This window comes from Heptranchias perlo, chromosome 1 (genome assembly GCF_035084215.1).
Source record: "Heptranchias perlo isolate sHepPer1 chromosome 1, sHepPer1.hap1, whole genome shotgun sequence".
Classification (NCBI taxonomy): domain Eukaryota; kingdom Metazoa; phylum Chordata; class Chondrichthyes; order Hexanchiformes; family Hexanchidae; genus Heptranchias; species Heptranchias perlo.
The window spans coordinates 54,346,153-54,371,150 of NC_090325.1; the positions used below are offsets into that span (position 1 = coordinate 54,346,153).

General features: G+C 45.8%; 1 protein-coding gene across 1 annotated transcript in view; it reads right to left on the minus strand.

The window, feature by feature from the left end:
* The window catches only part of LOC137328216 (GTP-binding protein Rit2-like), a 276,684-nt gene extending 254,509 nt beyond the window's left edge, over positions 1-22,175 (minus strand). The window contains exon 1 of the mRNA XM_067994324.1: positions 22,070-22,175. Coding sequence (XP_067850425.1) covers positions 22,070-22,175 — 106 coding nt within the window. The remainder of the gene's footprint in view (positions 1-22,069) is intronic.
* Positions 22,176-24,998: the final 2,823 nt, after the last annotated feature.

Here is a 24,998-nt window from a genome sequence, read left to right on the forward strand (position 1 = left end):
GGGAAAGGGGAAGGTCGGGGGGAGAGGAGAAGGTGGGGGGAGAGGAGAAGGTGGGGGGAGAGGAGAAGGTGGGGGGAGAGGAGAAGGTGGAGGGAGAGGAGAAGGTGGGGGGAGAGGAGAAGGTGGGGGGAGAGGAGAAGGTGGGGGGAGAGGAGAAGGTGGGGGGAGAGGAGAAGGTGGGGGGAGAGGAGAAGGTGGGGGGAGAGGAGAAGGTGGGGGGAGAGGAGAAGGTGGGGGGAGAGGAGAAGGTGGGGGGAGAGGAGAAGGTGGGGGGAGAGGAGAAGGTGGGGGGAGAGGAGAAGGTGGGGGGAGAGGAGGTCGGGGTGAAGAAGAGGAGATCGGAGAGGGAGACATCGGACATCGGAGCAAGGTGGAAAGGTAGGTTGATTTTGTGTTTTAACTTCGTGCAATGGTTTTTTATTTAATTTATTTTGTTTCTTTTTCCCTGATTCGGCCCTTCACGTCTGGTTTCACCAGGCGTGAATCAGAAGCCGTGGGAAAGCTGCCCAGGTAAGTTAAAAATCGTTCTAACGACGTAATCTGTCACAAGTAAAGTGCCTTAAGTACCTCAATGAGGTACATTTGGTTCTTTAACTAACATCCTACCGGCTTTAATTGCCGGCGGGACTTCCGGATTCGGGACGCCTGCGCGCACACAGCTGCGTCCGTGGGGAACTCGGATGTCAGCGGGCTGTAGCCAGGTTCCGAACTCGAATGGGATTTCCCCGATTTTCGGAGCCTCCCCCACCCCCAACGCACCCGCAATTTCCCGGGAAATTCAAGCCCAAGAACTCAGAGTAGTTAGAATCATAGAATCGTTACAGCACAGAAGGAGGCCATTCGGTCCATCAAACCTGTGCCATGAGTTAGGACAAAAAGTTTGCCCGGCAAAGGGAAATTGTATTTTTGGGGTAATTGGTGCTCAGAAAGATGGCCAGCCTATTGGATGATGATAGTTTACCTGGAGTTAGAGAGGTGCTCATTGCTGGGAGGGTAAAAGGGATACTGAAAAGGGCAGGAAGAGAGTTACATTGCATGTACAGCACAGAAACAGGCCATTTGGTGGTGGTGGTAGTCCACATGGGGTTAATAACAATTCACACAGGGGCTCTGAAGAATGCAGAGTTATGGTATGGTCTTCCCCTCAACAACTTTGCCTTGTGTTCACAGCTAATGACAGTTTCATTTAGCAGATCATGGACTGGATTTTCCTGCTATACCACCCAAATTTTGGTGGTAAAATTCCCTTCCTTCCTCATTACAGGGAGCTCGGCCACTCACCCTTGCCACATTTAAATGATTGGGGAGAGTGGGGAAACACTGATTTCTCTGTCTCCGACCTCGACCACCGGTGGCCCAGGCATTAGTACAGTACTGGCTAGCTGCAGCACCTGACATAGCCGCAGAGGCAGCTCGCCGGTTGCCGGGAGGGTCCTCCCGGCTCCACATTCAGTTAAGTATTTTTAAACTTACTTTTTTGGTGGCGGCCACCACCGGTCCCTTTTAGGACGACTGGTTAGGCCACATGTAGACCAGGTAATCCTGAACGTAGCAGTCCCAACTCTTGCTACGTTCAGGGTAAACCAATTTACAGTGTTGCCCTAAAACAGGCATTAGGCTCTTATTAGCATATTCAAGAAGCCTAACGCCTGTTTTAGGTGGCCACCAGGGACAGCTCCATAGCCCCGGAACCAATATGGCATCGGACGTGTTCCAAGTGCTGTTCAGGTGCAGGCGGTTGACCCCCTAAATTGGACCTCTTGGCCCCCATTTTCTGCCTGGAAAACAGGTGCAACGAGATCCAACTTCATCTTCAAGTTGTTTTAAAACAAAAAGTGCAAAATCCATGTTGTCCTTTTCCAATGTCCTTTTCTACACTACAGACGGTTACCCGCAGATCCGACCAAAGAACACACCCACCAGCTCAACAAACTGATCAAGGCCTTCGATTCAGACCTTCAAAGCATCCTACGCACTCTCATCCCATGTACTCCCCGCGTGGGAGACTTCTACTGCCTCCCAAAGATACACAAAGCCAACACACCCGGACGTCCTATCGTATCAGGCAACGGAACCCTGTGTAAGAACCTCTCTGGATACATCGAGGGCGTCCTGAAATCCATCGTACAGGGAACCCCCAGCTTCTGTCGCAACACTACAGACTTCCTACAAAAACTCAGTACCCACGGACCAGTTGAACCAGGAACACTTCTCTCCACGATGGACGTCTCGGCACTCTACACCAGTATCCCCCACGATGACGGCATCGCTGCGACAGCATCAATACTCAACACCAACAACAGCCAATCTCCAGACGCCATCCAACAACTCATCCGCTTCATCCTGGATCACAATGTCTTCACCTTCGATAACCAGTTCTTTACCCAAACACACGGAACAGCCATGGGGACCAAATTCGCACCCCAATACGCCAACATTTTCATGCACAGGTTCGAGCAGGACTTCTTCACTGCACAGGACCTCCAACCAACACTATACACCAGATACATCGACAAAATTTTCTTTCTATGGACCCACAGCGAGGAATCACTAAAGAGACTACACGATAACATCAACAAGTTCCATCCCACCATCAAGCTCACCATGGACTACTCCTCAGAATCAGTTTCTTTCTTGGACACACGAATCTCCATCAAAGACGGGCACCTCAGCACCTCACTCTACCGCAAGCCCACGGACAACCTCACGATGCTCCACTTTTCCAGCTTCCACCCTAACCACGTCAAAGAGGCCATCCCCTATGGACAGGCCCTGCGAATACATAGGGTCTGCTCAGACGAGGAGGAACGCGATGGACACCTACAGACGCTGAAAGACGCCCTCGTAAGAATGGGATATGACGCTCGACTCATCGATTGACAGTTCCGACGGGCCACAGCGAAAAATCGCATAGACCTCCTCAGGAGACTAACACGGGACGCAACCAACAGAGTACCCTTTGTCGTCCAGTACTTCCCCGGAGCGGAGAAACTGCGCCATGTTCTCCGCAGCCTTCAACATGTCATCAATGACGACGAACACCTCGCTATGGCCATCCCCACACCTCCACTACTCGCCTTTAAACAGCCACCCAACCTCAAACAGACCATCGTTCGCAGCAAATTACCCAGCTTTCAAGAGAACAGCGTCCACAACACCACACAACCCTGCCACGGTAACCTCTGCAAGACATGCCAGATCATCGACACAGATACCACCATCACACGAGAGGACACCACCCACCAGGTGCATGGTTCATACTCCTGTGACTCGGCCAACGTTGTCTACCTCATACGTTGCAGGAAAGGATGCCCCAGAGCATGGTACATTGGCGAGACCATGCAGACGCTGCGACAACGGATGAACGGACACCGCGCAACAATCGCCAAACAGGAGGGTTCCCTCCCAGTCGGGGAACACTTCAGCAGTCAAGGACATTCAGCCACCGATCTTCGGTTAAACGTACTCCAAGGCGGCCTTCGAGACACACGACAACGCAAAATCGTCGAGCAGAAATTGATAGCCAAGTTCCGCACCCATGAGGACGGCCTCAACCGGGATCTTGGGTTCATGTCATGCTACACGTTACCCCACCAGCGAACAAATGTTATCTGTTTTTAATATAACGGGTCAGTTGCTGTCTTTTCTATGTTTCTACCTCTCTATCTCTGTTTTTTTTGTGGTTTTTTTTGGTGATTTGTATATTCGGAGACCTTGCAGGTAACACCTGTCTGTCTGCACACTGATTGCCTAGGCAACGGGCAGTTGAAAAAACTGTCTGTAATCACCAAGCATTGTTCTGTGATTTATAAATGCGATTTCATTTCGAACAACGTTCACCTGAGGAAGGAGGAAGCCTCCGAAAGCTTGTGAATTTAAAATAAAATTGCTGGACTATAACTTGGTGTTGTAAAATTGTTTACAAATGTCCTTTTCAGCAGTTTCTGAATAATAGTTTCTAATGGAAGTTACATGGGATGTGACACTAACAGAGCCCATCTCAGCTCCCTCGCATTAGTGCACAGCCAAGGCAGGAACGAGGGACTATGAGACTGTCTGTGAATTATATTAATGTCCTTTCTTTGATGTAAATGTAGGCCTTTTTGATGAACAAATGGTCCCTTATGCATGAACAGGCCATTACAGTGGTAACCATTTTAAAGCTTAAGTAAATATGGTGTGAACTGAAATATTCTGCTCATCTAATAGTAAGTTTGTTTTTGACACCTAATAATAATTGAAATTGTAACTCCGTCTAGGTGGCTGAAGTGAAATCAACATTCAGAGAGACTAGAATTGACTATTTGACTATCTGTTAACTGCATATATTAACATTTCAAATAGGCTATTCCAGTCCCTAAAGCAACATCGAGTTAATTAGTTTTTGAACAGAAGCATTGGCTGCTTTCCCGTAGGTACAGAGGCCTTGAAAATCTGCAGGCACTCAATCCTGGCTGAAGATCTGGATTTGCCGTCCATGAACCTCCATCGCTGACTCCCCACACCACAACACAGGCTAGCCATTAAGGGCAACCACGAAAGTCTCGGTACAAAGACGAAGGCCCCGATATTACCAGGGAGGCGGGTTGGCAGCAGTGGGGGGGGGGGGCGACTGGGCACATGGGTAACCCGCCCAGTGGAATCCGTCCGTTCCCCACGCGATCGCGGGTAAATTGAAGCCACTTAACGTGGCTTCCGGAACCTGCGCAGCGGGCGGTCTGCGCACCCGCATCACAGGCTGTCAGCTGGAGGAGCCCTCTTTAAAGGGGCACTCCTCCAATGACTGATCCTGCAGCAAACAACGACATAGGACCGTGGAGCAGCCCAGCGGAAAGGCTGCCCCCAGGCTTAATGATGCCTCACTACAGGTCTTACTGGATGGGGTGAGGAGGAGGAGGGAGATATTCTACCCGGTGGACGGGAGGAAGTGGACTCCATCTGCCTCCAAGAAGGCCTGGCTTGAGGTGGCAGAGGAGGTCAGCAGCAGCAGCAAAGTCTCCCGCACCTGGATACAGTGCAGGAAGCACTTCAATTACCTAACTAGGTCAGCCAAAGTGAGTACACTTACTCATTCTCCTACACTCCGTCTTCCACATCACCGTCCCCAGACCACAACTCCTTCTGCACTGCCAACACTACTCTATCACATCAATTCTCACACCCACTCAAACCTCATCCTCAACTTACTTGCACTTACTCATCTCCCCAGTACTCATCCCACCACTACCACTCAACCCTATCCTGATTCAATGCCATGGCTCTGTCTCATACTCACCCTCTGATGCATCTCTTTCATGGTCAGCTTCACCCAAACCAATGAATTCAGCGGTTGGCTACGTCACCATCCCTCACTCACGCCTCTCTACTTTCTCCCCTTATAGGAGAAGAGAGCCCAGAATGCACGAGAGAGGGTGAAGACCGGAAGGGGGCCGCAACATCAGTCGTCCTCACGGACGCAGAGCAGGAGGCTCTTGAATTGAGCCGCACCCTCGAGTGCCTGTCCGTCGGGGATGCCGAGACTGGCACCCGACAAACGGCTGGTGACAGAACCTTAACATTCAGCACACATAATAGCAAATGATGTTAACATGCCGTGCCAACTTCAGCATCTCAACATCTGTCATCATGCTTAATATTGCCTTCTGTTCTCTTACAGGGCCTTCAGTGACCGCTGTGACGGCCGAGGGCGATTCCTCAGAGGACCTGCCGGCCTCGGAGGGGGCACCGTCACATCTGAGCGAGCCATCCACCAGCGCAGATACTCACACCTCAGTGGGTCCCCGTCCTGAGTTAGTTGGGGTTGCGCATGGTGAGTCACCACACACGTGAGCATGAGCAGACACTGGTGGCAGGGGCAGCTGTGGAGAGTCTGCGTCGGTGGGAGCACTCTTCTCCAGGCTCTGCTCAGCAGGACACAGATGCTGAACCCTGGGGGCCATCCTTTAAAAGGAGAATGATCGAGGGGCAGCAGCGCATTTGCGAGGTGCTGGAACAGGTGCCACACGCACTCTCCACAATCGCGCAGAGGATGGAGGAGTCCAACACCTGCAGCCCACTATTTAAAAATGGAGGGAGAGAAAACACAGGGAATTACAGACCAGTTAGCCTAACATCAGTAGTGGGGAAAATGCTAGAGTCTATTATAAAAGATGTGATAACAGAACACTTGGAGGGCATTAACGGGATTGGACAAAGTCAGCATGGGTTTATGAAAAGGAAATCATGCTTAACAAATCTACTGGAGTTTTTTGAGGATGTAAATAATAGAACAAATGGGGAGAACCAGTGGATGTGGTGTACTTGGATTTTCAGAAGGCTTTTGATAAGGTCCCACACAAGAGGTTAGTGTGCAAAATTAAAGCACATGGGATTGGGGGAAATATACTTGCATGGATTGAGAATTGGTTGACAGACAGGAAACAGAGAGTAGGAATAAACGGGTATTTTTCCGGGTGGCAGGCAGTGACTAGTGGGGTACCGCAGGGATCAGTGCTTGGGCCCCAGTTATTCACAATATATATCAATGATTTGGATGAGGGAACTAAATGTAACATTTCCAAGTTTGCAGATGACACAAAGCTGGGGTGGAATGTGAGCTGTGAGGAGGATGCAAAGAGGCTCCAATGTGATTTAGACAAGTTGGGTGACTGGGCAAGAACATGGCAGATGCAGTATAACTTGGATAAATGTGAGGTTATCCACTTTGGTTGTAAAAACAGAAAGACAGATTATTATCTGAATGGTGATAGATTGGGAAAGGGGGAGGTGCAACAAGACCTGGGTGTCCTTGTACACCAGTCGCTGAAAGCGAGCATTCAGGTGCAGCAGTTAGGAAGGCGAATGGTATGTTGGCCTCCATTGCAAGAGGATTTGAGTACAGGAGCAGGGATGTCTTACTGCAATCATACAGGGCCTTGGAGAGACCACATCTGGAGTATTGTGTGCAGTTTTGGTCTCCTTATCTGAGGAAAGATGTCCTTGCCATGGAGGGAGTGCAACAAAGGTTTACCAGACTGATTCCTGGGATGGCAAGACTGACGTATGAGGAGAGATTGGGTCGACTAGGCCTATAGTCACTAGAGTTTAGAAGAATGAGAGGTGATCTCATCGAAACATATAAAATTCTAACAGGACTAGACAGACTAGATGCAGGGAGGATGTTCCCGATGGCTGGGGAGTCCGGAACCAGGGGTCACAGTCTCAGGATACAGGGTATGCCATTTAGAACTGAGATGAGGAGAAATTTCTTCACTCAGAGGGTGGTGAATCTGTGGAATTCTCTACCACAGAAGGCAGTGGAGGCCAAGTCATTAGATGTATTCAAGAAGGAGATAGATATATTTCTTAATGCTAAAGGGATCAAGGGATATGAGGAAAAAGCGGGAACAGGGTACTGAGTTAGACGATCAGCCATGATCATTTTGAATGGCGGAACAGGCCCAAAGGGCTGAATGGCTTACTGTTGCTCCTATTTTCTATGTTTCTATGTTTCTATGAGTGGAATGGTGGCACAGGTACAGGAGGGGATCTCCGAGATACTGTCACAGGGATGTCCGCAAAGTAGGTAAATGTGTTTGCACAGCAGAGTTTAGGGTATAAATTTATAATTTTGAGTGGAAAGACAAAGGTGTTGCAGCCAATACTTTGTCTGAAGTGACAGAGTGCCCTGCTGCAATAAATGAGGTATTCCCCCCCCAACTATCAAAAAATCCTTGCATCTCCCACTGGCTGCTGGCTGCAAAACGTCTGCTCCAACAGGGAGTGTTTGTCCCACAGCACCGGAAACACGCTGAGGATCTTCAAAATTGCTCCCCTGCCAAAATCTGCTGTCAATGAGGTCTGTCAAGTACCTCGAATAGCTATAGAAGTATCTAAATTATCATCCCGCCGGCTTTAATTGCTAGTGGGAGTCCCGCAGCGGGAGCTGCACGCGCACCTGAACGCGTCATTGGGGAACCCAGAAGTGAGCGGTTTGGGGCTCCAAACCCGCTCCGGGATTCCGCCATTTTAGGAACCCCCCCCCCCGCCCCCAACGCACCCGCTCAGCCATCCGAAAATTGGCCCCAAAGATTCAAAGGCCTGCTTGGCAAGGGGGCCAATCTGTTGACAGAATCTTCAAAGTTTCTTTTGGGGTCTAGGTCAAGACCCAAGCCTGGACCCCCAGGTAGGTGTCGCTTCCTTTTGCAGGGAAGCCAATATTCCTCATTTCATCCAATGTACTCGCCTACTGGTGGATCCCAGGCCAAGGTTGAGAAAACTCCCAGCTTGGGAGTGCCCTCCCCTGACCACACCCCCTCTGATGTGGGGGATTGTGTTTGGGGCAGACAGTTGTCCTACCCCAAACAAGGCCATGCAGATACTCACATCAGAGCTCAGGACCTGGTATGTACAGGTCTTGGCCTTCATTGCAAGCCTTCCACCATACTACTGATCAACTTACAGCAGGAGTGAACCAGAAGGATTTTTGTGATCAGTATCTGTAGTCCTCCACATTGACTTTTGTTATGGAAAGACAATGTTCAATTTAACTCTAGCAAATTTGAACACTGAATGAAATAAAGACAAAAATGTCCCTATAAGCCACACAAGGATTGTCTCAAAACTGAACTTCAGAGAATGCAAAGTAATGTTCTCTGATATGCTTCCTGGGTTTGATAAAGGCAAGATGTTCACCAAGATATCTGAAGCAATAACCAAGTGGCGAGTAAGCTGGGTCAAAATCCTGGAACTCCCTTCCTAACAGCACTGTGGGAGAACCTTCACCACACTGACTGCAGTGGTTCAAGAAGGCGGCTCACCACCACCTTCTCAAGGGCAATTAGGGATGGGCAATAAATGCCGGCCTCGCCAGCGACGCCCACATCCCATGAACGAATTTTTTAAAAATCACATTCATGAGTAGCTGAGACAATTTCTGGCAGAAAAAGGTCTGGTATCGGAGAGGCTGGCTGTACCTGAGCATAGCAGGAAGCATGAGACTTCTGAGGAACAACAACAGCAAAAACTTGCATTTTTCTCACGCCTTTAACATAGTAAAACATCCCATGGCGCTTCACAGGAGCGTTATCAAACAAAATTTCACACCAAGCCAAATGAGGTATTAGGACAGGTGACCAAAAGCTTGTTCAAAGAGGTCGGTTTTAAGGAGCATCTTAAAGGAAGAGAGAGAGGCAAAGAGGTGGAGAGGTTTAAGGAGCAAATTCCAGACCTTAGGGCTCAGGCAGCTGAAGGCACGGCCGCCAACGGTGGAACAATTAAAATTGGGGATGCACAAGAGGCAAGTATTGGAAGAGCGCAGAGATCTCAGAGGGTTGTAGGGCTGGAGGAGGTTACAGAGATAGGGAGGGGCGAGGCCATGGAGGGATATGAAAACAAGGATGAGAATTTTAAAATCGAGATGTTCCCGGACCGGGAGCCAATGTCGGTCAGCGAGCACAGGGGTAATGGGTGAACGGGACTTGGTGCAAGTTAGGATATGGGCAGCATTTATGGAGGGTGGACGGTGGTATGCCAGCCAGGACAACATTGGAATAGTTGAGTCTGGAGCTAACAAAGGAATGGATGAGGGTTTCAGCAGCAGGTGAGCTGAGGCAGGGGCGGAGGTGGAAGTAGGCGGTCTTGGTGATGGAGCGGATATGTGGTCAGATGCTCATCTCAGGGTCAAATAGGATGCCAAGGCTGCGAACGGTCTGGTTCAGCCTCAGACAGTGGCCAGGGAGAGGAATGGAGTTGGTGGCTAGGGAACGGAGTTTGCAGTGGGGACCAAAGACAATGGCTTCGGTCTTCCCAATATTTAATTGGAGGAAATTTTTGCTCATCCAGTACTGGACGTCGGACAATGTGACAAATGAGATACAGTGGAGGGGTTGAGGGAGGTGATTGTGAGGTAGAGCTGGTTGTCATCAGCGTACATGTGGAATATGACGTCGTGTTTTCGGATGATGTCAATGAGGGCCAGCATGTAGATGAGAAAAAGGAGAGGGCCAAGGAAAGATGCTTTGGGGACTCCAGAGGTAGCAGTGTGGGAGTGGGAGGAGAAGCCACTGAGGGTGATTCTCTGACTACGACTGGATAGATAAGAATAGAACCAGGCGAATGCAGTCCCACCCAGCTGGAGAGGCGTTGGAGGAGGATGGTGTGGTCAACCGTGTCAAAGGCTGCAGACAGGTCGAGAAAGATGAGGAAGGATCGTTTACCATGGTCACACTTATATAGGATGTAATTTGTGACTTTGATAAGAGCCGTTTCAGTACTGTGGCAGGGGCGGAAACCTGATTGGAGGGATTCAAACATGGAGTTGCAAGAAAGATGGGCACGGATTTGGGAGACGATAACACGTTCAAGGACTTGTTCAGGCAGCAGAAGAGATGCAGGAAGGAAATTAAATCCTAAATAAGATTGCTCAAAAAGCAGATTATTACAGGTGGACATGAACAGAGTAATTGAGAGATATACTGGAACCAGCTACCAGTAACAAGCAGACACTGAGGGCTAAAAGAGGAGACACATTTGCCATAAGGTACATACAGTTGAATGTCTGAAGCATTAGCAATGAGGTGCCCCAATTTGAAGCTGTTATGGCAAGAGGGAATTATAGTGTATTAGGAATATCAGAAACATAGCTGACCCAGGAGGATGGTAATAATACAACATACTGGGAATATACAACATTCAGGGAAGATAAAGCAGACAGCTGAGAATGTGGTGTAGCCTATATGTCAAGCAACTTGAAGTTTATCCTATAGGAAGTGGAAAGCTACAGAACAATCTATTTTGATTGGATCTTTTTAATATGAAAATGCCTAAGTTAACATTAGGGACCAAACCAAGGAAGGAATGAAAGCATGTGTGAAAATGGGAAGGTTATTTTAATGGGGGACTTCAACCAATTGAATGTTGTGCATACGTGTACATACACGTCAACCGAGAAAACTAGCAAAAGCTGACCAATAGCTTCAAAAAAAGCTAACACAACCTCCAAAATGTTGACAACTCAAGAACAGCCCTCGCATTTCAAAATAAGTAGTTACACCTATGCCTTGTGACTGAAGCTGTAGGTATAACAGATTCCTTCATTGATAGTGAACAAAAAAAAGATAGGTACATGAAAGTCTGAAGAAGAAATCCAAATGAAGGCACAAAACTGATGGTGCATTTCTAGTGGTGGCATAATGCTCTGGAAAAGTTTGAATTTTTACATCAAAAATTATGCTTTCTGGGTAATTTTAAGCACTCTTATACTTCGCAATTGATAAATTAAAAAAATAGAAAAACAAGGTGGCATTTAGATTTTCAACAGACCAACTAAATCATCATTTATCCAAAAAGTACCTCAACAGTCACTTTCCCACATCTACCCACCCCCCGCCCACCCCCGTCACCTCAGTACCCTAAGACACTCTACACAATAGAGACCCAGCTCACAGAGACGCTACATCTCATCCAGTCCCTACCCTTTCACAAAGGCACTCCTCCCCAGTTCATGCTGGCACTTTCCATCCCTACTCCCTCTTAATTAAAGCTGGCACTCTCCTTCCCCTCTCACCTCAAAGTGCCACTCGTACTTTTTCCCCTCTTCCCCTCAAAACATTGCTAGTAGCCTCTGCCCTTTTCCCTCTCCCCTTCATTAACGTATATTGCCCCTTCCAACTATTGCCTTCTATTTTCCTCACTGTCATTACTTTAATTCCCCCTCCCTCTCCCCCTCAATGCCATCCATTTCTCCCCTCCATTGCTATCATTTCCCCTTTCATTGACATCCATTTGCCTTCTTTCGTTGCCATCCATTCCCCACCCACACGGTCTTGCTTCTCCTCAAGTCTAGCTACTACTGCACCAGACCAGGTCTCTCTCTTCTGTCAGCGTTGCTCCCAGTGCTAATCGCAGGGATTGCAGCCTTTTTTACTGTAGGCAGGCACTCCCATTCTCACAAGTGTTCTCACCGACATTATACAGAGGCTGCAATTCCTGCCATGAATGCTAGGAGCAGTATTAAGAAGAGACGTGGGTCCTGGTCTAGTGCATTAGTAGGTAGGAGCTGCACAGGGGAAAACGGCACCGGTTCTGTGGTGATTTTTGGCAGCAAAAAGCAAAATGATGACAGTTCACGTGTATGTAAATAGTTCAGAGTTCAAGTTATTGTACATGATCTTTGACTGCTTCATGGCCCAAAATGTAAGGGAGCTTATGATAGGCACTACACAACTTGACTTGGTAATGGTAAAGAATCCAAATAACATACAGGGAGTGGAAGTCATCGCGCCCTTAGTTGATAGTAATCATCGAATTATCAAGTTCAAATAGGAACATGACTCTGCAGTCCCAAAAACTAATAATTCTCCATTGCCCCCTCCCTAAAAATATCTATCCAATCAGAATGTATTATTGAGGTTCAATTTATCTATTCCTTTAAGGATCTTGAATGATACCTACCCTATAGTTTCTGTTCTCCAGAGTAAAAGAATCCCAGGCTTTCAAGCTCTTTGTAGGTCACATGCCTTAAGCAAAGTATCAGATTGGTTGCTCTTTTCTGTACTGCCTTCAATGCCTAGATCTCTTTGCTATATTATGGTGACAAGAATTGTACACAATACCCCAGGTATGGCCGTATCAGCGCCTTGAACAGACTCGTTACTAAGATTTGTGCTCTAACCCTCCGGCTATCCAGCCAAAGGTCTTGCTAGCATTTCTTACTGCTGTTGCACGCAACATTCTTGATTTCAATGAGCTATCCATCAATACCCCTGGATCCCTCTCTTGTGTCTGTTCTATAGCCTAGAGCCATTTAGTTTATATTCCTACAGTTTATTTCTGTTCCTTAGTCTCATTATCTGGCACTTGTCCATATCAAATATCAAATGCCACCCATGAGCCCACCTTCCCTACTTATCCAGTTGTCTTTGTATCTGGTTTACTCTGTGACAAAAATGAAGCAGTTCTGGCCAATTTTAGCTTTGTATATATAGGCTCCTTAATTCAGTCATTAGTCATAAAAAGTATTTTTTTTCTGCTCCACTTTGCCAGTTTTTGATGCTTTACATTCTACATACCTAGCTCCCTATAGCTCTTCTTACACAGTGTCTCGAATATGTCTTATTTCTTTGATATCCCTTATTATGTCTCCTTTCATCTACTGCACATATCGCTTATGCCCTTTAACCACTTTCTGATCCTCACCTTCGCACTTTACAGGTCATTTTCCCATGTGTGTGGTCATTGTGAAGAAGAAAATCTACCCCAGGGAATCAAGACTAGGTGTAGACTTCAAGTGAAGTGGAGTTAGAGGGCAGGGGTTAATTGGAACAGGGTTTACAGATGTAATTCATTCTCCATTTTAAATTCATATATTCTGTCCTTATTTTAGATTCCATTATAAATTCCTTGTAATGGAAATTTCCTGTGTAAAGTTGTCACACTATAATTACACTCTCCCACCAATAATAGTGCTGCAGTGCCTTCACTGGTGGAACAGTGTAGTTACAGTGTGAAATGTTTACATCGGGATTTTCCATTATAAATATGAACAGAAAAATTCATCATGGAAAAAGTTGAAAGGAAGTGCACACAGACATAAGGGATTCTACTGGGGCATGGGCTAAATCCAATAGCTAAAATAATGAATCCATGCTTGTCCTTCTTACCATAGCATACCATACCTATCCAAGTGTTTCATTATCCCCTCCATCAGGATACCTTCTAAAGTCACAATAGATTTTATACTCACTGACCTGCAGTTTCTTGGGTCATACCCCTTTTTAAGATTGGTGTTATGTTAGCTACCTTCCAATTCTTGGACATTTCTAACGATTCCTTAAAGATAATGGCATGTATGTGACAAGCACTATAAAGTGTGATAAATTTTCACTGGCCACCTTTTTAAGTACCTTATATGAAGTCCATCCAGTTCTGGTGCCTTGTCTTCCTTTAGCCTATCACTTTAACCATTTCTTTTAGTGCTTTCTCCAAACCCCAGCCCCACCCTGGAAATTCAACTTCTGTGCTGGGGAGACTGCCAATAGTCTCCTTTACGAACAAAGAAAATAATTCATTCTGTACATTTGCTATCCCTTCATCACATGATATCGGGTCACCTTTGGGTCTTTCAATGGTCCACCATTTCCTTTTTCACATGCTTGCCATGAACATCGTTTCAGAAATGCTTGACATTTCTTTTAATATTCCTGCGATCCTAGCCTCATTTACTATTTCGCTCTTCTGACTAGTTTCTTTACTCTGGTGATCTAAGATTCAGAAATACTGAAGACCAGCAGCAGATATATCATTTTAAAAAGGTCAACTTCAAGGAAACAGCGGAAGAGCTTAAGCAAATTGTCTGGGGGGGATTGTTCAACGACGGTTCAGTAGAAGGCAAATTAAACATCTTTAAATTTGAGCATGTCAGGATAAAAGCATACCAAAGATTAGTGTGCATAGGTTAAACAAGTATGACCCAAAATGGATCAACAAAAATAATAAAGTGAAATAAGGAAGAAATACAAACTCTACAAATCCTGCAGGGAGAAACATGAGAGGGGACACTAGGATGGTTGTAAGAACACTGAAAAGCATGTCAAAGGGGTTATTGGAGAGGAAGCTAAAATTAACCATAGCTGCAGAGCAAACCATAACAGTAAGAATTTTTTTTAGAATGATAATAATAAGAGAGCAGTCAAAGATGAGGTGAAAACTGTAAAGGAAGTAAATGGAGCTGAAATGGAAGATGAACATAACATAGTTAATATACTAAATAATAACTTGCTACATATATTTCCTTGGGAAGAGATGAGCAACATGCCCTCCATAATCAGTGATGATCCAAAACGTAATAGCTACTTTGACTTATATGAGATGGAGATCCTAGACACACTAAAAGAGTTCAAAACAAATGATGTTATTTATCCTACTCCAGAAAGATGGTTGGGTTTTATCCTACTATACTATGAGAGACAAAAAATTACATTTGTGAAGTGTTGACAGTCATTATGAGGGATTCAATGAATAATGGGGAGTTATTACTAAATTTGAAACTCATTTTCAAAAATTATGGCAAAAGAAGGAATATTGAGCCATATATCTAAGTTTGCTGGTGACACTAAGTTAGGCGGCACAGTAAGTAGTGTAAATGGGAGCAGAAAGTTGCAAAGGGACATTGATAGATTAAGTGAGTGGGCAAAACTGCAGCAGATAGAGTTCAATGTAAGAAAGTGTGAAGTCACCAACTTTGGACCTAAGAAGGATAGATCAGAGTATTTTTTAAATGGCGAGAAGCTAGGAACTGTGGAGGAGCAGAGAGGTTTAGGAATCCAAGTACAAAAATCACTAAAAACTAGCAGACAGGTACAAAAAAATAATTTAAAAGGCTAATGGAATTTTGGCTTTAAGCTCAAGAGAACTGGAATACGAAGGGGTGGAAGTTATGTTACAGCTGCACACAGCTCTGGTTCAACCCCATCTGGAGAACTGCATTCAGTTCTGGGTATCGCACCTCAGGAAGGATATATTGACCTTGGAGGGAGTGACCCGTAAATTCACCAGAATGATAGAGGCTGAAAAGTTTAAATTATGAGGATAGGTTCCATTGACGAAGCTTGTATTCCTTTGAAAATAGAAGATTAAGGGGTGATCTAATTGAAGTGTTTAAGATAATTAAAGGATTTGATAGAGTAGATAGTGAGAAATTATTTCCTCTTGTGGAAGAGTCCACAACCTTAAAATTAGAGCTAGGCCATTGAAGGGTTGTGTGAGAAAATACTTCCTCACATAAAGGGGAGCGGAAATCTGGAAATAGGGTTGTTCGCTGATGATTACAGTGTTCAGTTCCATTCGCAACACCTCAGATAATCAAGCAGTCTGTGCCCGCATGCAGCAAGACCTGGACAATATCCAGGCTTGGGCTGATAAGTGGCAAGTAACATTCACGCCAGACAAGTGCCAGACAATGACCATCTCCAACAAGAGAGTGTCTAACCACCTCCCCTTGACATTCAACGGCATTACCATCAGCGAATCCCCCACCAGCAACATCCTGAGGGTCACCACTGACCAGAAACTTAACTGGACCAGCCACATAAATACTGTGGCTACAAGAGCAGGTCAGAGGCTGGGTATTCTGCAGTGAGTGTCTCACCTCCCGACTCCCCAAAACCTCTCCACCATCTACAAGGCACAAGTCAGGAGTGTGATGGAATATTCTCCACTTGCTTAGATGAGTGAAGCTCCAACAACACTCAAGAAGCTCGACACCATCCAGGACAAAGCAGCCCGCTTGATTGGCACCTCATCCACCACCCTAAAAGCAGGATATTATTTAAATGGAGAGAGATTGCAGAACTCTGAGGTACAGATGGATCTGGGTGTCCCAGTACATGAATCACAAAAGGTTAGTATGCAGGACCAGCAAGTGATTAGGAAGGCAAATGGAATGTTGTCATTTATTGCAAGGGGAATGGAATATAAAAGTAGAGATGTTTTGCCACAGTCGTACAGGGCATTGGTGAGACCACATCTAGAATACTGTGTGCAGTTTTGGTCTCCTTATTTAAGAAACGATATAATTGCTTTGGAGGCGGTTCAAAGAAAGTTCACTCGACTGATTCCTGGGATGAGGGGGTTATCTTATGAAGAAAGGTTGGACAAGTTGGGCATGTACACACTGGAGTTTAGAAGAATGAGAGGTGATCTTATTGAAACATATAAGATCCTGAGGGGACTAGAAGGGGTAGATACTGAGGGGATATTTCCCCTTGTGGGAGAGACTAGAACTAGAGGCTACAGTTAAAAAATAAGGGGTCTCCCATTTAAGACGGAGATGAGGAGAAATTTTTTCTCTCAGAGGGTCGTGAGTCTGTGGAACTCCCTTCCCCAGAGAGGCAGGGTCATTGAATTTTTTTTTAAGGCTGAGTTAGATAGATTCCTGATTAACAAGGGAGTCAAAGGTTATAGTAGGTAGATGGGAAATTAGGGTTGAGGTCGCAGTCAGATCAGCCATGATCTTATCAAATGGCAGAGCAGGCTCGAGGGGCCGAATGGCCAACTCTTGCTCTTAATTCGTACGTCCCTATGTTCGTAATTCATAAACATTCACTCCCTTCACCACTGGTGCACTGTGGCTGCAGTGTGTACCATCTACAGGATGCACTGCAGCAGCTTGCCAAGGCTTCTTCGACAGCACCTCCCAAACCCGCGACCTCTACCACCTAGAAGGACAAGGGCAGCAGGCACATGGGAACAACACCACCTGCACATTCCCCTCCAAGTCACACACCATCCCGACTTGGAAATATATCGCTGTTCCTTCATTGTCGCTGGGTCAAAATCCTGGAACTCCCTACCTAACAGCATTGTGGGAGAACCTTCACCATACGGTCTGCAGCGGTTCAAGAAGGCGGCTCACCACCACCTTCTCAAGGGCAATTATGGATGGGCAATAAATGCTGGCCTTGCCAGTGACGCCCACATTCCATGAACTAATAATTTTTAAAAATCAAGGTGGAGGGATGGAGTTAAGATACATATCAGCCATGATCTAATTGAATGATTGTAAACAATTTTACAACACCAAGTTATAGTCCAGCAATTTTATTTGAAATTCACAAGCTTTCGGAGGCTTCCTCCTTTCTCAGGTGAATGCTGTGGAAAGAGGAAGGAGGAAGCCTCCGAAAGCTTGTGAATTTCAAATAAAATTGCTGGACTATAACTTGGTGTTGTAAAATTGTTTACAATTGTCAACCCCAGTCCATCACCGGCATCTCCACATCATAATTGAATGATGGAACAGTTTGAAGGGCTGAATGGCCTACTCCTATTTCTATGTTCCTGAAACAGGCAACCACACACCCATTAGTCTCACATCAGTAATAGATGAAGCAATTCTGGTTATAAACATTGATTGTCAGAAGCAAACTTGACTACCTGTATAATAAAACTTAGTAAACAGTTGCCAATGTGGATTCAGAAGGGGAAGATCCTGTCTAACTTTTTTCAGGAAGTGACATCCCAAATGGACTGTGGAAGGTGCAATAACATGGTATAACTTGATTTCTAAAGCCCTCTGACCAAGTTCTGCAAAAAAAGCTGTTACTTGATCTTAAAGCAATGGGCAATAATTTGCTGTCGCAGAGCATCTAACAGCGTCTGCCGTTAGTTAGACTTGCCCTTTCAGGTTTAGGTTTTTAATTTTTTTGCATGGGTAATTGCTGAAAGTGCGAGCTGATAATGTTGCAGCGAGGGAAACAGGGGGCTCAATATTGAAAGGGTGGCGGGATGGCAGCGGGTGGGGGGGTGGGGGGGGTGTGCGGAGGTCAATGGTGCGTGACAAACGCGAATAATAAAAACTTACCTTTCCCCACACGATTGGTGGCCGTTAATCTTGTTTCTGGGTTTGCCGTCCGAAAGCTGTGCAGTGGGCAGATTGCGCACCTGCATGACAGGCTGTCAGCTGGAGCGTCTGAATTTAAAGGCCCATTTAGCCAATGGATTTTGCTGGAGCAAAGAGCAAGAAGACCCAATAGAGCAGCACAGGGGCAAGGCTGCTCCAAGATTCAGTGATGCCTCACTTCAGCTGCTAAAGGTGAGGAGGAGGAGGGAACTATTTTACCCAGCCAACAGGAGAAAATGCCCTGCCTCTGCCACGAAGAAGGCCTGGCTTGAGGTGGCAGAGGAAGTCACCAGCAGCAGCAACATATCCTGCACCTGGGTCCAGTGTAGGAAGTGTTTCAATGACCTAACTAGGTCAGCAAAAGTGAGTACACTTATTGAATCTCCTACATTCCATGGGACATATCAACACCAGCACCCCCCCCAACTCATTCTGCGCTGCCAAGATTACTCCATCACATCACTCCTCACACCCTCTTCCCAGAGAGAGACTGGGAAGATTGGGTTTGTTTTCCTTGGAGCAGAGGAGGCTGAGGGGGGACATGATTGAGGTGTACAAAATTATGAGGGGCATAGATAGGATGGATACTAAGGAGCTTTTTCCCTTCGTTGAGGGTTCTATAACAAGGGGACATAGATTCAAGGTAAAAGGCGGGAGGTTTAGAGGGGATTTGAGAAAGAACTTTTTCACCCAGAGGGTGGTTGGAGTCTGGAACTCACTGCCTGAAAGGGTTGTGGAGGCAGGAACCCTCACAACATTCAAGAAGCATTTGGATGAGCACTTGAAATGCCATAGCATACAAGGCTACGGACCAAATGCTGGAATATGGGATTAGAGTAGACAGGGCTGATGGCCGGCGCGGACACGATGGGCCGAAGGGCCTCTATCCGTGCTGTATAACTCTATGACTCTATGACCCACTTAAGGCTCATCTTCGACTTACCGTCGCTTCCTGAGCACTTCCTCACCTCCCCATTTGTGATCCCACCACTACCACTCATCCCAATCCTGATCCAATGTGATGTCTCTGTCTCATCCTCACCCTCTGATGCATCTCTTTCACGGTCAGCCTCACCCAAAGCAATGCATTCATTGGTTGGCCACTTCACCATCATTCACTCACACGTCTGTACTTTCTCCCCTTTTAGGAGAAGACTGAGCAAAATGCACACGAGAGGGTAAGGACTGGAGGGGGCCCACCACAAATATTGGTCCTCACAGACGCGGAGGAGGATGCCCTGGAGATCAGCCGCACCCTTGAGTGCCTGTTCGTCGGAAATGCCGAGACTGGCACCCCACAGACCACAGTGACGGGAGAGGGCAATTCCTCAGGGGACCTGCCGGCCTCTGAGGGCGCACCGTCAACTTTTGGATATTTTAGTTTAACTGCGCATCTGCCCATCGCCTGAGGTTGCTGCACTATTTGAGTATAAATTACGGTGCGTGCCATTGGCCTCACCATTATTTTGACAGCAAAATTTGGGCCAATGTGTATTCAAGGTAAAACCTTGGAATGAACAAGAAAATGTCTGAAAGGTGGGAAGTAATGGCTATTTATTAGAGGAGTGCTGAATCCAGAGGCCTAGTGACTGATGTTGGGAGCCCTACAAAATAAGTTAGATGAAATATATAGGTGGGCAAAACACTGACAGATGAAAAATTGACAGAATGTAAAATTGGATACTGTGCCCAAGACCAAAGGGAAACATTAAAATTGTGGAGGCAGAGGAGAGAAGAACTGTAAATAGCAGAGGACGGATTATAAGAAAAATCTGGAGAAACTTGGGTTTTTCTGCCTTCATAGGAGGCAATTATTAGCCTTGGCTCAGTGGTAGTACTCTTACTTCTGATGTGGAAGATTATGGGTTCAAGCACTACGTCAGAGACCTAGGCCCTGATATTTACAGAAGGGATGCGGGGGAAGCCGAAAATGGCCGAAGAACCCGGCAAGGCCAATAATGTGGAGGTCCTGGCGAACTTAACAGCAGGATCTCATTAATATTTTTTAGTTTCGTTTCCCGCCCGGCAACCAGCCAAATGGACAGCTTGGCCAGCGACCTGGACAGGAAGCCAGTGGCAGGAGGCTGCAGCTGGGGACGGTTCCCGGCAATCGGGAGGGGTGGGGGGAGAGAAAGGCCACGATCAGGAGGGGGGAGAGACCCAGTTGACTGACAGCATCAAGGCCTATATAGGAGCTGGGTGGAGAGTGGCTAACAGCAAAGACAGCCATACAGAAGCTATTAATTGTAGGTATCCGAAGAAAACTGGACCAACCAATCACTGGCTGGGAGGACAGGATCCTCTCTGTCCAAAGAGGAGGAGGAAATTGTTGACAACCTTGGCTCAATAGCTCAATAGGTTAAAGGCACTCCGATCCCAACTGTCATTGTGCAGCATGATTCAAATTACACTTTTAATAATACATTTTTGTTGAAATTTTGAGGCTAATATCTAGTCTAAATGTTTTTGGATGGCAGAATTTGTACAGGGCCAAGGTGTCATATGGTGAAAAGTGTACGTTCAGAACAAGACAGCATATAAATGTTGTACGTGAGGTAAAAACAAGGAAAGATGTGAGGGATGCATTCAAACATCAATAAATGCATTAAGAGTAAGGCATTGGTAAGTTGTACAGGTGTGGGAAGTTATTAAGTGGATAGGTGAAAGGGACATACATGTATAGCATCTATCTGGGGTGATTGTGGTAGGCATCTTTGGACAGGTTGTGTAGGATACATACAGGAGTAGAGAGTATATAAAGCATGTGTTGATGGGAACTAATCAAACCACTTCTGAAATAAGAAATAGTGTTCAATGTAAATCATAGCAGAAAGTGTAATGCCAAATTTATATATAAAAAGAGGTCCTTCAGGAATGTATCCTTTCTTTGTCAGAAGGAATATAGGCCACTATGCAGCTCTCACTGCATTTGATATACTCTGGAGCACTCCAATTCCAATGGATCACGAACCCCTCTCAACAACACCCACTGGCTATATACCAGTTATGTCCTGATGTCACTGAACGGGCTAAAATTGGGACATTTGTTTCTAACTTAGTCTGTAGATTTTCTAAAACATTGTACGTTATCATTCGCTATCATCACTGGTGTAATGCTACTGTGACGTTTTCTGCTTCGGTTTTAATATAGACTTACAATTCTCCATAAATACAAATATCCTAATTAAACTTACAACAGCTAAAAATGCACTGGTTGGACAGGAGTAAATCTATTGTAGTTGTTTCTCTTTCAGCACATACAGTACTTCTTAGTCTTTGTCAAGGTTACCAGAAACTCTACAAATATGAACAGACTAGTTCCTCGTATTCTAAACATCAGAGAACTGTCAAGTTTCTGTGCTCCAGTATTCAATTTCCATGGCAATGGCAAACAATCATTCTGAGCTAAGTACACAGCTGAAATGTCACCGCTGTGTAAGAGGTGGATGGATTGTACAATACAACACACGCCGGTTACTTGAATTAGCTTCTCTGACTGTTCCACCGCACTGCAAATCCCTTTATTTACAGGACTTTAATACCGCTATTACCGTCTGCAAGCTTCGTTATTGATCATTGCGACCCTGACAGAGGCATTGCCAGCGAACAGTAAGTGAACCCGGCCCGCCCGCGTGCTTTCTACGTGGATTTACTGACATAGAAGTTGCACAAATCGGCCAGTTTCAAACCTACCGCTTTTCCCAACTCCACCAGCGCCAAGCATCACAACTTTATATTCTCTCGATCCGCCCGAAGGACAGCTGCTGCTGCTGCTGATCGAGTCGTTTTCAGCGTCCATCGTGATGCAGTCACCAAAACGGGGGGGGGGGGGGGGGACAGACAAAAGAAGTGCAAAGTGCTGATGAGATCTGCTAGCTACAGACTACATAGCGGTGGCAGACACTGGACCTACAGTGTGTGAGTGCGTGTGCTTGGCAGCGCGGGTTTCCCAGCAACCAGCTGCTATAGGGCTCCTGATAGTACCTGCGATGTGCTGCAAACACAAGAATCAATAATATAGCCTACTGGGGCAGTGGCTTATATTTGAACTAGATAACACGAAGGGCCCTGTGAATGCAAATCAGGTACAAAAATGATGTGGAGATGGACTGGAGTGGACAAATGTAAGCAATCTTACAACACCAGGTTATAGTCCAACAGTTTTATTTGAAAATAAATAAAACTGTTGGACTATAACCTGGTGTTGTAAGATTGCTTACAGGTACAAAAAGATAGACCTCGAGATGAGTGTCACCACCTTTTTTCAGACGTGCGAAAGTTATGAGGGAGTTGGTTGTAAATGTTGGCTGGATTTGGCTTTCAATCCGTAGTCCCGTGGATAGAGGGGTTTACCTGTGAAAGTGAGACTATCTGCAAAATCAGACAGATGATATTTGTAGGGGACAACCATTTTTTTGTAACCGCAATCCAGAGTTCCTTTATTATATTGGCCCCCGGGTGCCAGGAAGGGTAAGAACGAAGCTGACACGGCATTTCTAAACATGATACTGGGCTATTACATGATTGAAATGTAAGGAATCTTACAACACCAGGTTATAGTCCAACAAATTTATTTTAAAATCACAAGCTTTCAGAGATTATCCCCTTCGTCAGATGAATGAGTGAAAAGGTTCTCAAATCGCATATCTTATACTATGTTGGGACAGCATCACACCAATCAAAAGGTGTTGTTATTCAAACAGGCCAGTCACGGAGAAGATTCCTTACATTTGTCCACCCCAGTCCATCACTGGCAACTCCACATCATGATTGAAATGGTTAAGGAGAGGTGATACTGGATCTGCAGGAGTGTAGGCAGAGAAATTAAAATTGTACACACTTCTGCCAAATGGTACCCCTTTCCACTTCCACTGGTGCATGCATACCTTGGGGTGGGCAGAGGTATGCTCCCCTGCAAAAAATTGAATTTTTACATTAAAAATGATGCATTCTGATTCATTTTAAATACAATTTTACTTAATAATTGACATATTTTAATATTTAAAAACTTGGAAAAATAAGTAATAAATGGATTTATTCCAATTCAACCAGAACATAATTTCCCCAATGGCTACCTCACTCTTTCCCCTTCTTTATGAGTGAATTTCCCTCCCCCCTTTCATTCAGGCCCTCCACTCCCTTTAACTATCTCCCCTAATTCACAGGTACTCTCTAACCATCCTTTCATATTTCAGAGATACTCTCTCCCTCTAACCTCTCAGATTCATGTTGGCATTCTTCTTCTTCTCCTCCTTCGGTTCACACCAGCACTCTCCTCCCCCATCCACCCCCCCCCCCCCCCCTGTTCAGACTAGCACCCTTCCATAACACCCTCAGTTCACATTGACGCTCTTCAATCTTCCCCCTGCTCAGTTTATACTGGCACCTTTCACCCCTCCCTGCCTTTCCCTCCGTTCATGCTGGCATCTTTTGCCTCATGCCTTTCCTGAGTTCCCATTCACACTCTCCTCTTCCCTTCCATTCTCAGTCCTGGTTCAAGCTCCTTCCTCCTCTTGCTCTGGGATGGAATGCTGTTGTGGTTGGAAAATCTCACCATAGTTTTGTGAGATCAGGATTTCCAATCAAACAAGAATTCCCACCCACAGCAGTGTTACAGTCCTGGAACACAGGGGGTCAGAGCAGGGAATGACACTTGGGGCAAAACAGGGAGCGGAGCTAATTTAGGCCACTCCAATTAGTTAGAAAGTGTATGTGAGTAGAGGAGTTTATAGCTGAAAAACACCTCAGAAAAATAAATCACTGTATGGCTGAGTTTAAAGCCAGGCTTATGATAGAGAAGGGGAGAAGCATAATAAATTCTCTACTTCAGAAAGGTGAGTTTTGAGGGGACAAGGGGGGAACTAAGAAGGCTGGATTGGAACACATTGTTAGTAGACAGGATACAGAGGAATAATAAAATACTCCCAGGAATACATTACTGAGAATACAAAGTAACTATATACTATCAGGAAACGAGTGTAGCAGAGGAAGAAAACTTATGTGGGCATTAAGGAAAGTAATGTGAGAGATAAGGACAAAAAATGAACTATGGGTAAAACCGAGAACAAGTTGTAAAGATGAATATAAGAATAAAGTGAAGGGCGTTAAGAAACTTGTACTTGACTCTACAATCCTCAGCAGCTTCATCAATAACGTTCCCTCTATCATGAGGTGAAGAGTGGGGCTGTTCGCTGATGATTCCACAGTTTTCAGTCCCATTCACAAATCCTCCATTGATGAATCAGCCCATTCCAGCCTACAGCACGACCTGGACAACATCAAAACCTGTACAGACAAGTGACAGATGGAATTTGCATCATATAAGTGCCAGTAATGATCATCTCAAAGAAGAGAAAGCCCAGCCACCTCCCCTTGACCTTCAAGCATTCCATCATCACTGAGGCCCCTGCTATCAGTACCTTAGGAGGGCCACCACTGACTAGAAGTTGAAATGGACTAGTCATATCGAGACCATGGCTACAAGAATAGGGCAGAGGTGGGGTACCCTGTAATGAATGGCTCACCTCCTGATTCCTCAACTCTTCTCCACCATCTGCAAGACTTAAGTCAGGATGGAATAGTCACTACTTGCTTGGGTGAGTGTAGCTGAAACAACATTAAA